Source organism: Musa acuminata, chromosome BXJ3-11 (assembly GCF_036884655.1).
Source record: "Musa acuminata AAA Group cultivar baxijiao chromosome BXJ3-11, Cavendish_Baxijiao_AAA, whole genome shotgun sequence".
NCBI lineage: Eukaryota > Viridiplantae > Streptophyta > Magnoliopsida > Zingiberales > Musaceae > Musa > Musa acuminata.
This window is the reverse complement of record NC_088359.1, coordinates 28326364-28339241: the sequence shown is the minus strand read 5'-3', so window position 1 is coordinate 28339241 and position 12878 is coordinate 28326364. Positions and strand designations below refer to the sequence as shown.

General features: G+C 41.3%; 2 protein-coding genes across 3 annotated transcripts; one reads left to right on the top strand and one right to left on the bottom strand.

Moving 5' to 3' along the window:
• The first annotated feature begins 1358 nt into the window (after positions 1-1358).
• LOC135652129 (F-box/LRR-repeat protein 3-like) lies at positions 1359-4901 on the top strand. The gene is made up of 7 exons (XM_065172859.1): positions 1359-2406; positions 2700-2825; positions 3127-3231; positions 3317-3716; positions 3799-3928; positions 4014-4308; positions 4426-4901. Exons 1-7 carry the CDS (start codon positions 1762-1764, stop codon positions 4693-4695), a joined length of 1971 nt encoding a protein of 656 aa, XP_065028931.1. The 5' UTR covers positions 1359-1761; the 3' UTR covers positions 4696-4901.
• A 161-nt stretch (positions 4902-5062) lies between these two features.
• Positions 5063-12258, bottom strand: LOC103971761 (dual specificity protein phosphatase PHS1-like). Of its 2 annotated transcripts, none has more exons than XM_018820070.2 (10): positions 11349-12258; positions 10842-11017; positions 9917-10136; positions 9096-9272; positions 8850-9010; positions 7685-8765; positions 7202-7348; positions 6914-7141; positions 5906-6063; positions 5063-5805 (listed from the first exon to the last, which is right to left on the bottom strand). In XM_018820070.2, the coding sequence occupies exons 2-10, from the start codon at positions 10991-10993 to the stop codon at positions 5466-5468; spliced, it is 2664 nt and encodes an 887-aa protein (XP_018675615.2). In that variant the 5' UTR covers positions 10994-11017; positions 11349-12258; the 3' UTR covers positions 5063-5465. The 2 variants fall into 2 exon arrangements, with proteins under 2 accessions (XP_018675615.2, XP_009384147.3); XM_009385872.3 differs by having other exon boundaries at positions 10851-11017.
• Positions 12259-12878: the final 620 nt, after the last annotated feature.

Here is a 12878-nt window from a genome sequence, read left to right as displayed (position 1 = left end):
CATGGATACTCTTACCGGACATATTTTTTATATTAGAATTTTTTATCCCCAAGATAATAAAAAGAACATATTTGATTTCTCCAAGAGGAATGATGAACCAATGGAGTGAACAAAGTGGAAATGTGCTTATTGTGGGTCAGATTGATGTGTCATCATCCAACCTTTTCAATCCGTAAGACTAATCTTTTAGTTCTTTTTTGTTTTCATACATCAATATTCTCCTCTATTTTGGTCTTATCATCATTAAGGTGTAAAACTTAAAATAATCATAATATTGGAGATTAAAATTGTGAAAAGGACTATTGCATTTAAGAGTTTAAACTAATAAATGACGCATTATTTGGTTTATATCTTTTAACCCAAGTTATCATCGTTCTCTTATCTATTTTTTCTCTAAGCAAAAGGAAAATAAATGAGATTTCAGAACAACTTATGGGTCGTATAATGGGGGTGAAGATCGCAATAGAGGGAGGTGGTGACGGGCAAGAATCTTGGGGGAGTCGGCATATTGGCCCCCGTTAATAGGACCCGTCAGCTTGAAGAAAGAAGCATGTACAATCATTCTTCGTTACGTATGAACCATCCACGTTGTCAGGCCCCATGTTTCCTTGTCGTCATGTTTGTTATATTTATTATGGGATACACTTTTATTAGAAACTTCTTCTCAAACTATGAGGTCTCTTCTTGGCGTCATCACCCTTATTTAAAAAAACTTTTATTGATGTTTTTTTCGTTTATAAAAGATAATTTTGTTGACGTACAAAGTTCATCTTTTATCATCACCCCTATTTAAAAAAACTTTTATTGATGTTTTTTTATTTGTAAAAGATAATTTTGTCGACGTACAAAGTTTCATCTTTTATCACCTGCACCTTTATGGACACACGTCGACTACTCGGTGACTATTGTTCTCGTCCATCACTAATCATCTCCTCTACTGACAATCTCTTATTACCCTTGTCATCTTGACTCATAGCCACAAAGACAAATGTGATGGAGATACGGATAAAATGTTTTTTTAATATTTTTTTTTAAAAAAAGAGATGCCCATCAAAAATTTCTAAAATATATATATTTTTTTTTTTCCGAAAAGGTACCCTTTGTATCGTTCCATAGTTTCCTGTTTGGGGTCATCAGAAACTTCTCTGTAGCGGATCACGGGGCCCGCCTGCCAGCGATGGATGAGTGAACCCCGCTCCATCCGAGAGTGTTAAGTTTTGGGGCAGCAGGAAAAGTTCCATCTTGCACGAACGGGAACGGCGCCGTGTAACTTCGTCACCACCGATCCCAGGTGCCGCCTTCTCCAATACCCAACCGCCATGTGGTCCCCATTCCTACTCTTTATTCCCAAATCACCCTCCTTTAGAACCCTTATTTACGCATCGCGGCAGCCGTCCCTTCTTCTTTTGTCTATCACAGCCCATCTGGGTATTAAAGTCATTTAGTTATATAGAGGAGATACGCTGACCTGGTGCAGGCGGTAACCCAGTCAGGCTTCTCTTCTCCTCCCCCTTCCTTCCTTCGGCACTATCTTCTCCCGAAGAAGAAGAAGAAGAGGGGTTGAGAGGCCAACAACTCTTCATTTGCTTCTTCCTCTCGGCCAATAATGCGCTCTGCACGTGGAAGAGCACCGCTTCTCCGGAGACCCAACAGCCTCAACGACGCCTCTCCTCCCTCTGCCGCCGTCCTTCCTCTTCGTCCCCACCTGAGCTAATGCAATATCACTCCAAATAGGAAGAGACACGGAGGGGAGGGGAGGCGATGGAGAGGGCACCGCAGCAGTCGTCCGACTCCATTCTGGCCACCTTCTCGGTGGACCTGTTGATCCAGATCCTCGACCGCGTCGCCGACTCCCGCGACCGCAAGTCATGGCGCCAAGTCTGCCGCGGCTTCCTCCACGCGGAGGCGCTCCGCCGCCTTTCACTCCGCGTCCTCCGCCTCGAGGCCCTCCAGGGACTCCTCCGCCGATACGCCGCCTGCCTCGAGCGCCTCGACCTCTCCGCCTGCCCGTCTCTCGACGACCACGCTCTGGCCGCTGCCCTTGCCGCCGGGGCGGGCCTCTGGCGGCTCAGGTCCATCAACCTCAGCCGCGCCAGCGGGGTCGGGTGGCGTGGGCTGGCGGCGCTCGCGAAGGCGTGCCCCCACCTGGAGGCCGTGGACCTGTCGCACTGCGTCGGGGTCGGGGACCGGGAAGCCGCCTCTCTGGCCGCGGCCGCGGGGCTGAGGGACCTATGGCTGGATAAGTGCCTCGGGTTGACGGACGTTGGGCTCGCCAAGGTGGCGGTGGGGTGCCCCGCGCTGGAGATGCTCGGGATCAAGTGGTGCCTGGAGATCTCGGACATTGGGATCGAGCTTCTCGCCAAAAAGTGCCAAAATCTTAGAGTTTTAGACATCTCTTATCTCAAGGTGAAGCCCCAAGTCTTTGTCCTCCTCCTTGGATCTTTGGGAAACTCTGGCGAATGCAATTGTGTACAATGATCCGATCCGCATTTATTCTGTTCTCTTTTGTTTCTCCTCCGAGTTTTTGGGCTTCTAATGGTACCAGCTGTTGAGACGACATTATATGTTAACTAGGAAGCAGTGAACTTGACAGAACTATTGATCTGAGCGCTAAAATCTCAATTTTTGCTGTTGATCTTAGGAATCTTTGTATCTAATGGAGCTCTTACCTGCTGTGACTTCTTCTTTCTCCTTTTCAGATAACAAATAGATCACTTCAATTTGTCTCCTCCCTTCGAAAGCTAGAAGATCTGAGCATGGTAGGATGCTCCCATATAAATGATGAAGGATTACAATTTCTCAACAATGGGAACAACTCATTGCAGGTAAATCTTGGTACATCTTTTCGTCGTTTTGCTTTTTCTTCGCTGTTTATCACAAAAGCATCAGTTGCATGTCAAAATAGCCGCAGGATTCTACGGCACAAGAGGAAAATAATATAGACCAGAATTTGAAAATCCTTCTCATATTCGTTGGCGTTTTCAAATAATCTCCCAACAAATGCCATTCGTTAGAGAGATGCACAACAGTTAAATCCTGATATATGTAGCAATGCCACTGCAGATTAGCAAATCATGTGGAGAATTAAGGGGGCAGTTATTGATTAATGCGTATGCTTGTTTGCAGAGTGTTGATGTTTCTCGGTGTGAGAATGTGACTTCTAGTGGCTTAATCTCAGTAATTGAAGGGCACAAGTACCTGCAAGACCTTAATATTGGGGACTGTTTTCCCGTAAGGCTTTGACATTGCGGCACCCGTTGTGAGCTTCTTTTTCCTTTTTTTTCTCCCACCATTGATGTAATGTTGGATTTTGCAGGAGCTGGCACCACTCTTTCTTTCCAAGTTGAATTATTTGAGGGATAGCTTGACCGTGCTTAAACTTGATGGCTTTCAAGTTTTTGCTCCAAGCCTTAAGATAATTGGCCTCAACTGCAGGAATTTGGTGGAGATTGGGCTTAGTAAATGTAAGTGGGTGACTGATGAAGGGGTCTCCGAGCTTGTAGCTGGCTGTGTCAATCTAACGACCATCGATCTAACATGCTGCCACCTGCTAACCAACAAAGCCCTTGTGGCTATAGGAGATAAATGTAAAAATCTTACGTGTCTCCAATTAGAATCCTGCAAATTAATAACTGACAATGGCCTTGATTGTATTGGGACCTGTTGCTCCAATCTTGAAGAAATAGATCTCACTGACTGTACCATGACCAATGCTGGTAAGACCATTATTCTCATGAATTTTCGAAAACTTTTGTGCTAAAAGTGGCATCATGTTCACTTGAAATCTATGCTTTGCAGCAATGAAGTATTTATCCAGGTGTTCAGAGCTGACTGTCTTGAAATTAGGCCTTTGTGACAAAGTTTCTGACGAAGGTCTTGTTCACATTGCATCCAATTGCAAAAAGCTTCGCGTCCTTGACCTATATCGGTATGTTTACTTTGTTGTGTACTTGAGCATTTTCTTTTAGGTTTTGCAAATCTGAAGGAAATCACAAATCCAATGGCCTTCACAGCTGCTTTGAGGTCACTGATGATGGATTGGCTGCCATAGCTACTGGCTGCAAGAGAATAAAGAACCTGAACCTTTGCTACTGCACACGGATCACTGACCTAGGACTGAAGCATCTAAGTTGTTTGGAGGACCTGCATGATCTTGAACTGAGGGGTGTACATTGCGTTACAAGTTTAGGAATAACTGCTATTGCAAATGGTTGCCAGCACCTTACTGAACTGGATTTGAAGCACTGCCATCTGGTAGATGATGCTGGTTTATTTGCTCTTGGGCAATATACTAAAAATCTCAGACAGGTCAGTGACTTGCCATCTGAAATTCTTCTCTTATTGCTTGATATCAAGAAACTCTGGAAATGATCTGGTGAAAAATAAGAGAAAAATATATGGAATCTGATTCAGTTTCTTTTGTAGGCAAATCTATCGTACTGCCAAGTTTCAAGCATGGGCCTGTGCAACCTGCTTGGCTCTTTGAAGTGCCTGCAGGATGTAAAGCTGGTGCATCTGACTCAAGTGCCAGTTGAGGGGTTTGAGTCTGCACTGAGAGCTTCCGGTGGAAGGTTAAAGAAGCTGAAGCTACTTACTGGGTTGAGGCATCTGCTTTCCCCAGGACTAATTCAGATGTTGCAGGCTAGGGGGTGCCGAATTCGATGGGTTGATAAGCCTCTGAACCTTGTTCCATAGGCAAAATCCTGCATTATTTTCTTTTTCTTAGGCTTTGATGATCTAGTTGAAAAACAAATGTTTTTCATATGCCTATTAACACATCTTGCTTGCTAACATTCCCCAGTTGATGCCTCCTTTGCATCAAAGTAGCCTGTGTTGGAACATTGTAAAAGACTTGCTATTTTTGAAGGGGGTGCTCTCATTAACATTGAAATTTTGGAGGAGATCAATTAGCATCAAATGGGGTATTTGGCAAGCAAATTATGTTTGCCAATGGTGTTGTCATGAATCGTTCTAACTTATACAATTAATTCATGCTACTTGGTAACTGCATAGCTGACCAATGGTAGTAGAGGTTGAGATATCTAACCTTTTTCCGTGTTTCTCGCGTCACAACCAGTAGCTTCATCTTGTCCAATTGCTCCTCTAAATTTGAAATTTGTTCTGCTAAACCCGTTGAAACAAGCCTGAGGAGTTGGCCCTGACAAACAAATGCATAATTAGCACAATTAATTATGGTATACTTTTTGTGTTAGCTTTTGAGCTAGGTATACAATGTGCAACTCTCGCATATCAGAATCTAGCAGAATTAGCACAGTCAAATCATTGACAAGAATCTAGCAAACACAATAGGAATGTTCAGAGATCAACTTTTGGCTTGTCCTATTGCACGCATTATCATTTTCACAGGTCCTTATCAGCAGCCATAAAGATAAAAGAGTCGAACTGCGACCAAAAGCATAATTTGGATCGGGCACGTCCATAGACACGGGCATCAATGAGAGAATTTATCGCATTCGAGAATGGCTAGTACTGCCATGACGATTGATCTTAAGTGCCTCTAGAGACTTGTGTGTCTCCAAGGCCATGACACTATCCGCACTGCCGGACGATAACATTCTGTGATACTTCTGTTGATGGAGTTTGAGTGAGCTGCTGCTCAGGCCTGCATTCTCCTTACAGATGGGGCAAACCTTCATCATAGGTTTCCTTTGTTGCCATTCCATAGATGTCTTCCCATGCAGTTGCTCGTCTAGATCCAGAAGAGTCTTAGCAAAGCCATCATTTGGCTGGGCTCGACGATGCGCCTTTTTAAGCATGTTCCACGCTTCTAATAGAGTGAGGCCCCTGGAGCAATGGATTTTATTACAATTTACTCTATTGAATATGGCTAATTCAAGTAGAAGAGAGAGAGAGAGAGATAAGAATGCCTGAGTTGGTTCCTTACTTTCTTAGCATTAGATAAGCAAGCACAACAGTGGCACTGCGACTTTTTCCTTCAAAACAATGAACCAATATTTTACCTCCCAAACGCTCAACATAATCAATGAAGTCAGAAGCCTCTTCGAAGAGATTGCTGATATCTTCATCATCATTATCACATACCTGCACCCAAGAAATACTTGCCAGCCTCTTTCATATGTGAATCTAGGATGGAAGGATTTTTTTTATTTTTTATTTTGAAGAGTTGAAAAGAAAAGAAAAATATTTACATGGTGGGAAATGCAATTAGAAAAGACTAGCGGCGAGCATTTTAGGAGTAATCAAATCTTGCAATATCAACATCTCCGGTGAGTAAATTCTAGGGAGCTTTTATTCAAGTCTACTCAAGTTACGGGGGAAGGATAACAGCCTCTAGAGATTCATCCTTCAGTTTGTGATGCTGGTGAGTTAATGTGCTCCAATTCAGCATGAATAGAAAGAGATGAACTTTAGATCAACAAAGGCAGCAGAAAACATGTCACAAGATAAGTGAGCTTTACTTTAATGAAGTATAGAATTACTCGATTTTTCTTATTTCTGTGTTCTCTCTACTCCATGGCAAATGTTATGGAGAAAAATCAATTTGATCCATGAGAAGCTGCAGACTACTAGCATACCCATGACCCTATAATATAGAAAATTCATGGGGTAATTATAAATCCAGACAATCTTAAATTCTCAATGCATTCTGAATCTTAGATGGCAAAACAGTATGCTCATAGTACTTGTCCGTTCCTACATAGTAAGTAGCATTTGAATAAATAGCAGGTCTAACTTTCTGAATTCATGTTGGAAATGGAAATCTTCATTAATCAGATTCAGTCTATTTTGACATTATATAATTTGGTTTTCAAGAAAATTCTAAAAATGATACATGTGATTGTTCCTTTTGGATTGTGGCAAATATTTACTTCAGCAAACCGAGTAACTAATATTCGATTGAACAGAGGGAAAAAAAGAAAAGTTTGCTTACAGAGAAGTTTCGGTACTCAAAGAGGTCGGGATTTTGAGAATCTGATTGTCCGATTTCATTTGCACACAAGCACAATATATGAGTGATACCCAGGTGCTGAAGGGTGTACATGGATTTTGCAGCCAGGGCTCCACCAATATAAAGATACTCTGTAATAGGAGAAGGCCGCTCTGTACTAGCTGCATCAGAAATAAGTGATATTCTCTCAAGGATATGCTCAAGTCGGACCTGAAAAAGGAATAAGACTTTAGATTTTGTCAGTTGAACTGGACATGAAATTTATGTTACCTTCAACTCATAAGCATCAACGGCAATGTTATTATCGTTCCCCTCAAAGAAGCCTGTATTAAAATTGTTTTCTTGGCACAGTCTCACAACATCTGATTTTAGCATTTCATTCCACTGTTCCAACTCCTTGCTCAACTCAGCATCTACCTATCACGGGCAATATGTTAGTAGAAACTGGAGACAGCAGCAAAGAACTGGCAATCTAAGAGCCAAACAACAAGGCAGGACGTACTTTACACAAACTTATAACAGCAACAAAGATTGAATAAAATAGAAACAGGGAGTTCCCTAGAAGTAGATTTTGTCATTCGATAAGATCTTTTTAAATGATGCAGACTTCATCAGACTGTTATACCCTCCCCCCGGTATATTCAACCTCTCGTTAAACATCAATCCGATTAACTTAAATGTCTTTCAACAATAGTTCCATGCTCAAAATAACACTACCGAATATCTTATACCAAATGCAAAGGAACTTCTAACCTTAGTACACTTGTTAAAATCACGAAGCTTCATTGTCAAGCGCAGACTCCGGGGAGCTTCTCCACCTCCTTTGGAACACCTACCATTCCAATTATCTCGTGAAACAGGAGAAACTATATCAATGCTTTCTCGGAATCCTGAAGATTTTTGTGAACATCTCCGAGATTCAGGATCGCTAGAATCTGCATGTGTCTCATGGGCACCATGTTCCTTACATGCCTGCAAGTGGGCATTGAAGCTGCAGCAAGAAGAATTTGATGGTGACTCTGAAGCCCCGGAATCATCCTTGTCAGACTCGCTAAAGTATTTATTTATGATGGACAGTAACACCCGAAAGAGACCCTCTAGTTTCTGGTACAGTGTGAGAAGAAATATATGGAAGCTTTGGAGGTCCCTAAGAGCGGCACGAAATCCTTGACAGAATGCATGAACAACAGCTACCATATCGAACTCCGGCAAAGAAGAATCAATTTGTGCATCAGTGTGTTCAGGTCCAGGGAACCCCAGCTTCCCAAAAGACACTTCATAGAGCAAGTTAGAAGAAAACTCATAATTATTGATAATAAGCTCAACCACCCTGGGATAGCTTTCTAGATCTCTTGCCCGTTTACCTGCAGGGGGTCTGCGAGGAACCAGAGAGTCGATGGCCACAATATGAAAATTAGATTTTTTTCCATATTCTGTCGCTTGATTATTAATGGATCTGTCAGTGAACTCGATGCAATCATCAGAATCCTCTGCTGTAAGCTCGGGGCCTTGAGAACTTAGTCCACCATTTATAGAGGATGCCCGTCTCTCTTTCGCTCTCTCTTTCCTGAGACTCTTCACTATCCGTGGTTTGTTTCTTCTACAGTCATAAGATTCATCGAGTGCATCCATGTTTGCAGAGGCTACTTTGATTGAAAACAGCAGATTGGCTTGGTTGCCACGCCACCCAAGTTGGGGACAAGGAAGTCTATCCTCATTTCTAAGCACAAGGTCCAACATCAAGACCCTGCCTAGTGCTGCAGCAGTATTTTCAGCAGCTATTCTTGAATCAAATGCGATCGAATTTTCCACCAGAGGCGAGCCATGACAATAACTGCCACAAGCAGATATTTCAAAAAAGAAATTACTGAGATCTGGATTCTAATATGAATGACTAAGAGATGTTCGATAAGCTTACTTCATTAGGAGAAGGCATCGACTCAATTCGAGGGCTTCTAACAACTCTGAGCACGTAACTGCACCCACTTCATCTCCACTATCAACAGTCATATCTCGTGCTTTTTCTGTAGCATCCTTAATCAGTTGCCACTCCGTGCTAGAGTTATGGATCACCCTCGCCTTTTAACAAAGAGATCGAAAAGAAATAATGTGATATAACCAAGTAAACAAGATGATGTAAATGACAGAAAGAAAAGGTGCCCACTTGAGGTGTCTTCACTCCAAGCAATCTTGCAAATTCGTAACCCAGGCGTTCTGATTGTGTGGCCATCCTCGAGGGTGCAATTTTAATGACTGCTGCTGCTTCTTTTGGTAAAAGATCATCATCGTTTATTGTATTAAACAATGCAAAGAAAACTACTCCACCAGAATTTACAGTTACCTGTATTCCCAGCCAAGTTAAAGCAAAAAAATCACTCGATAAAAAAAGCATTTGAATTAAAAGTAACATGGCAAGTGACAATCTGACATATTGAATTGAATAATAAGCACTCAGCGAAGAAGAACTTCTTAAGAAGCTGTTCCATTAAAAATGACGGTCTCGCAAGCTAATTTCTACTAGAGGATTAGGTAGCATTTGATAAAGATAGCAAGTTACATGCTACACACATTTCAAGGAGGTTACTGTCAATGAAGCAAACAACAAAAATGTTGCCTAGATAACAATTATAATTGAAAGGACTTGCAGAAAAGTAAAGAAAGCAATGTCCATGACAAAATAGACATAGCAACCGCACAACCTAGTAGAAAAAGCCTATGCAAACAAGATTTCTTCCTAGAATTATGAACGTCCTGTTCTCAACTCTATATTTTCTTAAATCACTTTTGCTACTTGCTATATCACTATCTCCAAAAAACTGAATATTGAAGGATACTTTTCTAGTACATAACCTAACAGTCAAAATAACTTTCGCAAAGTAAACTCTTAAAAAGTTTTCCCCTTTAGTTTTTTGAATACCAGTCATCCACCTGTTGAAAACTTACTAGTCATTCCTAATAACACCAAAGGTCTTGCAAATAACAAACCTCTAGAGCTTTGTTCAGCTCATCTTCAGAATGTTCATTGCTGCTCGTGTATTTTGTGTGGTGCAGGGAAAATAGTGTGTCCCAAGATATGTCACTTGCTTCAACATCTAAAGTAGCAGCATTTCCAAGCTTATCCCGCAAACTAACTTCTGGCACTTGGTCTGGAGACTGTGATTTAGTTGCACTACCATCAGGTTTGTCCCAATCTGGTACTTCTGTCCTGTAAAAAGGAAGAAGCTTATAAAAGATCCCATCTCTTTTAATTAAGAATGAAAATGCATTTGCCCAAAGTGGATATAATCTCTGGATTATAGCAACTTTATTCATGAGAGCTTAGATGTTCATGATGTTCATCACATAAAATGATAGTTTTATTCATAACTTCAATTTTTTCACAGAAGCTTTGATGTTCCAACAGCATTCACCAACACTACTGGCTAACCTATACTTTTGAAGAAAACCTATATTTGACCATTAAATTATAAAAAAAAAGGCAGGAAAATTCAAGATGCATAATTGGCATGAAATTGTGACATCAAATGGTAAAACCAAAGTAGTTAAAAATGAGAAAAAAGAGTCCCATTGTGTGCATATACTGGTTTTCAGATGTCTTCCAAGTCTAAACACCAGCATTGAAACAGGTCAATTTGCAATGAGATTAGCTTCCACAGGACCATTATCCATCAATTCACAGTATAAGAAATATAGTAAAAAGAACCTCCTCCAGCCCAAGAAATTTCTTAAAATAAAGCGTTCTCATTTTTTCCCCTCCCACTTTAGATGGTAAGATATTACCGTATATCTTCAAGTACTAGGCAACTCTTCTGAGCATCTACTGGTAAAGAATCAGGAGGAAGAAATAAATTGCAAAGATAAGACATTGACAAAATGATGAAAATAAAGGCTAAAATCCATAGTATCCTACTTTGCATACCCGCAGCGAGGGGATGGAATCAAGGCTGAGGTCTTGTGGGGCATAGCATCACGCAAAGGCAATCCATGAAGGTTTCCTTGGGACAGGCACTTGCCGCTGCGTCTGCGGATCGATGCCACCCATTCCTCAAATTCGAGCCCCATTCCAGGCCCCGCCGAGTCTTCCAGCTGCAACCAAAAAATTTTCTAAAGACTCTAGCATGAAATCAACAAAAAATAAACAAATAAAGAGAAAGGACAAAAACAAGCACAGGAAGAGAATGGGTTTTTCCTCTTCCTTTAGGCCGATGGTGTGCCAAAAAAACAAAAAAGGTAAGAAAATACATGAAAATGAGGACCTTGTGGTCAATTGGCTTTGGTTCCTTATGTGCCATTGAAAAGAAAAGAGAGATTTCCCCCTATTGTTATTCTTATTCTCTTTCATTCTTTGTTTTGTGAGAACGTTGTGGAAAAGGCCAATGGTCGACCCTAATTCAAGGTTAGTGAAAAGAAAGGTTACCCGCTTTTGGAACAATCCTCGAGGACAGGAGATGAGGTGGAGACAACGAGGTCTCGAGAGGCGTTATAAGCCCTTAATATCGGAATCCACTCACTTGGAACCGTTGTGATCTACTACTAGCCATCCGCTGTCCACGAGTGTTCGGGAATCCTCGCCGCCCTGCGAACGTCTCCAGGCACAGCGGATACTGCAACCTCTCGGGAAGGCAACCGAGGGATCGAAGGCGCAGCAGCAGTCCTGTTTACAGAATTAATCCTCTGAAAAATGCAGTTCGAGATCCATAAATTCTTCGATTACATCAGTCAAATGTGACTCGTCATCATATACTAGCAGTGGTGGAGACAAACGAGTCGAACAATTTTTCTCTTCATATGGCCCTCGCTTATCTTCAACGATTCTGCCTGACTCACTATTCCATCATCGGACATTCTCGGACTAGAGATTGATCCACAGTTACCATAAAAATTTGTAGCATAAACATAGTGCATCGGCAATGTTAGGGTACAGAGATTGCGATGGCCCCATGAACTACTGTAGGAGACGCAGGGCTGAGACGCTAACCAGTGGAACCTTTGTGACTGACAGCATAATTGAGAAAGCTAGACGCAGAGTTCGGAAAGAAACTGACAGAGCTTCAATAGCAGAATCTGCCATAGCATGCAAAGGTCAAGGGAGCTCCGAATCAATCGGCGATCGAGGAAGATCTTGGTACTAATCCCTCCATGAAACTGAATCGATCGAGAGGGCGACGAAGATCCACCTTGCCAAGGGAAAAGGCATAGGAGAGCGTATTTAATTTCTTGATCTGGGAATAGAATACGGGAGTCTACCTGCAACGGCGAGGCGGTCGCCGGCGTTATTGATCAGGATCTGGAAATGGGGCGAGGTAACTAACTCGCCATGGCGAGGCGACAAGAAGAGCCCCCATTTTGGCGGGCGCGATGTTGGGGGGTTTATATAGGGAGAGGGGGAAAGCGCTGAATACTGCTACCGTGGACGGCTTACAAAAATTCAATTCTACAGAATAAAATTAAGATCATAAAGCTGATGAATATGATGTTTTTATGGTTTATAAAATCACGAAGGCAATATGATGTTTGATATTCTTAATATACTTTATATTTTGACAAACAATATTTCCGGTGATCAGCTAACCCTTTTTTTTTTTTAATGCTTCAATTAAAAAAATAATTTTGAAGAAAAAAACATAGTTAATGATTGTGTAGTTTTGAATTCTCACTTGTGACAATTTCTTTTCTGAGACCTAATGTGTGTGTTACGCTCACAAAATTTTATATAAACAAAACAAATCTATCTCAAGAGCCGGCAACAAAAACAACAAAATAAAATAAAATTAAAAATATTTTGAATGATGTATTAAAAATTAAAAATAAATCGATCCATTGTATCGGAGTACCATCTTACAGGAGCATAATAACCGATAAGATTTCCTTAATTATATTAGGAAATCTCTCTATTATGTTGATAGAAATCTTTTATTCTGTTGAGGAAAATTCACCATCCTAATAT

Excerpts from the sequence above, each read along its gene's own strand:
- LOC135652129 (XM_065172859.1), top strand. The coding sequence starts at position 1,762 with ATGGAGAGGGCACCGCAGCAGTCGTCCGACTCCATTCTGGCCACCTTC. Across the intron at positions 3,232-3,316 it reads ATATTGGGGACTGTTTTCCC|GAGCTGGCACCACTCTTTCT; the intron begins GTAAGGCTTTGA and ends TGGATTTTGCAG. Across the intron at positions 4,309-4,425 it reads ATACTAAAAATCTCAGACAG|GCAAATCTATCGTACTGCCA; the intron begins GTCAGTGACTTG and ends TTTCTTTTGTAG.
- LOC103971761 (XM_018820070.2), bottom strand. The coding sequence starts at position 10,993 with ATGGGGCTCGAATTTGAGGAATGGGTGGCATCGATCCGCAGACGCAGC. Across the intron at positions 9,011-9,095 it reads TTGGAGTGAAGACACCTCAA|GCGAGGGTGATCCATAACTC; the intron begins GTGGGCACCTTT and ends CTTTGTTAAAAG. Across the intron at positions 7,142-7,201 it reads TTGATGCTTATGAGTTGAAG|GTCCGACTTGAGCATATCCT; the intron begins GTAACATAAATT and ends TTCCTTTTTCAG.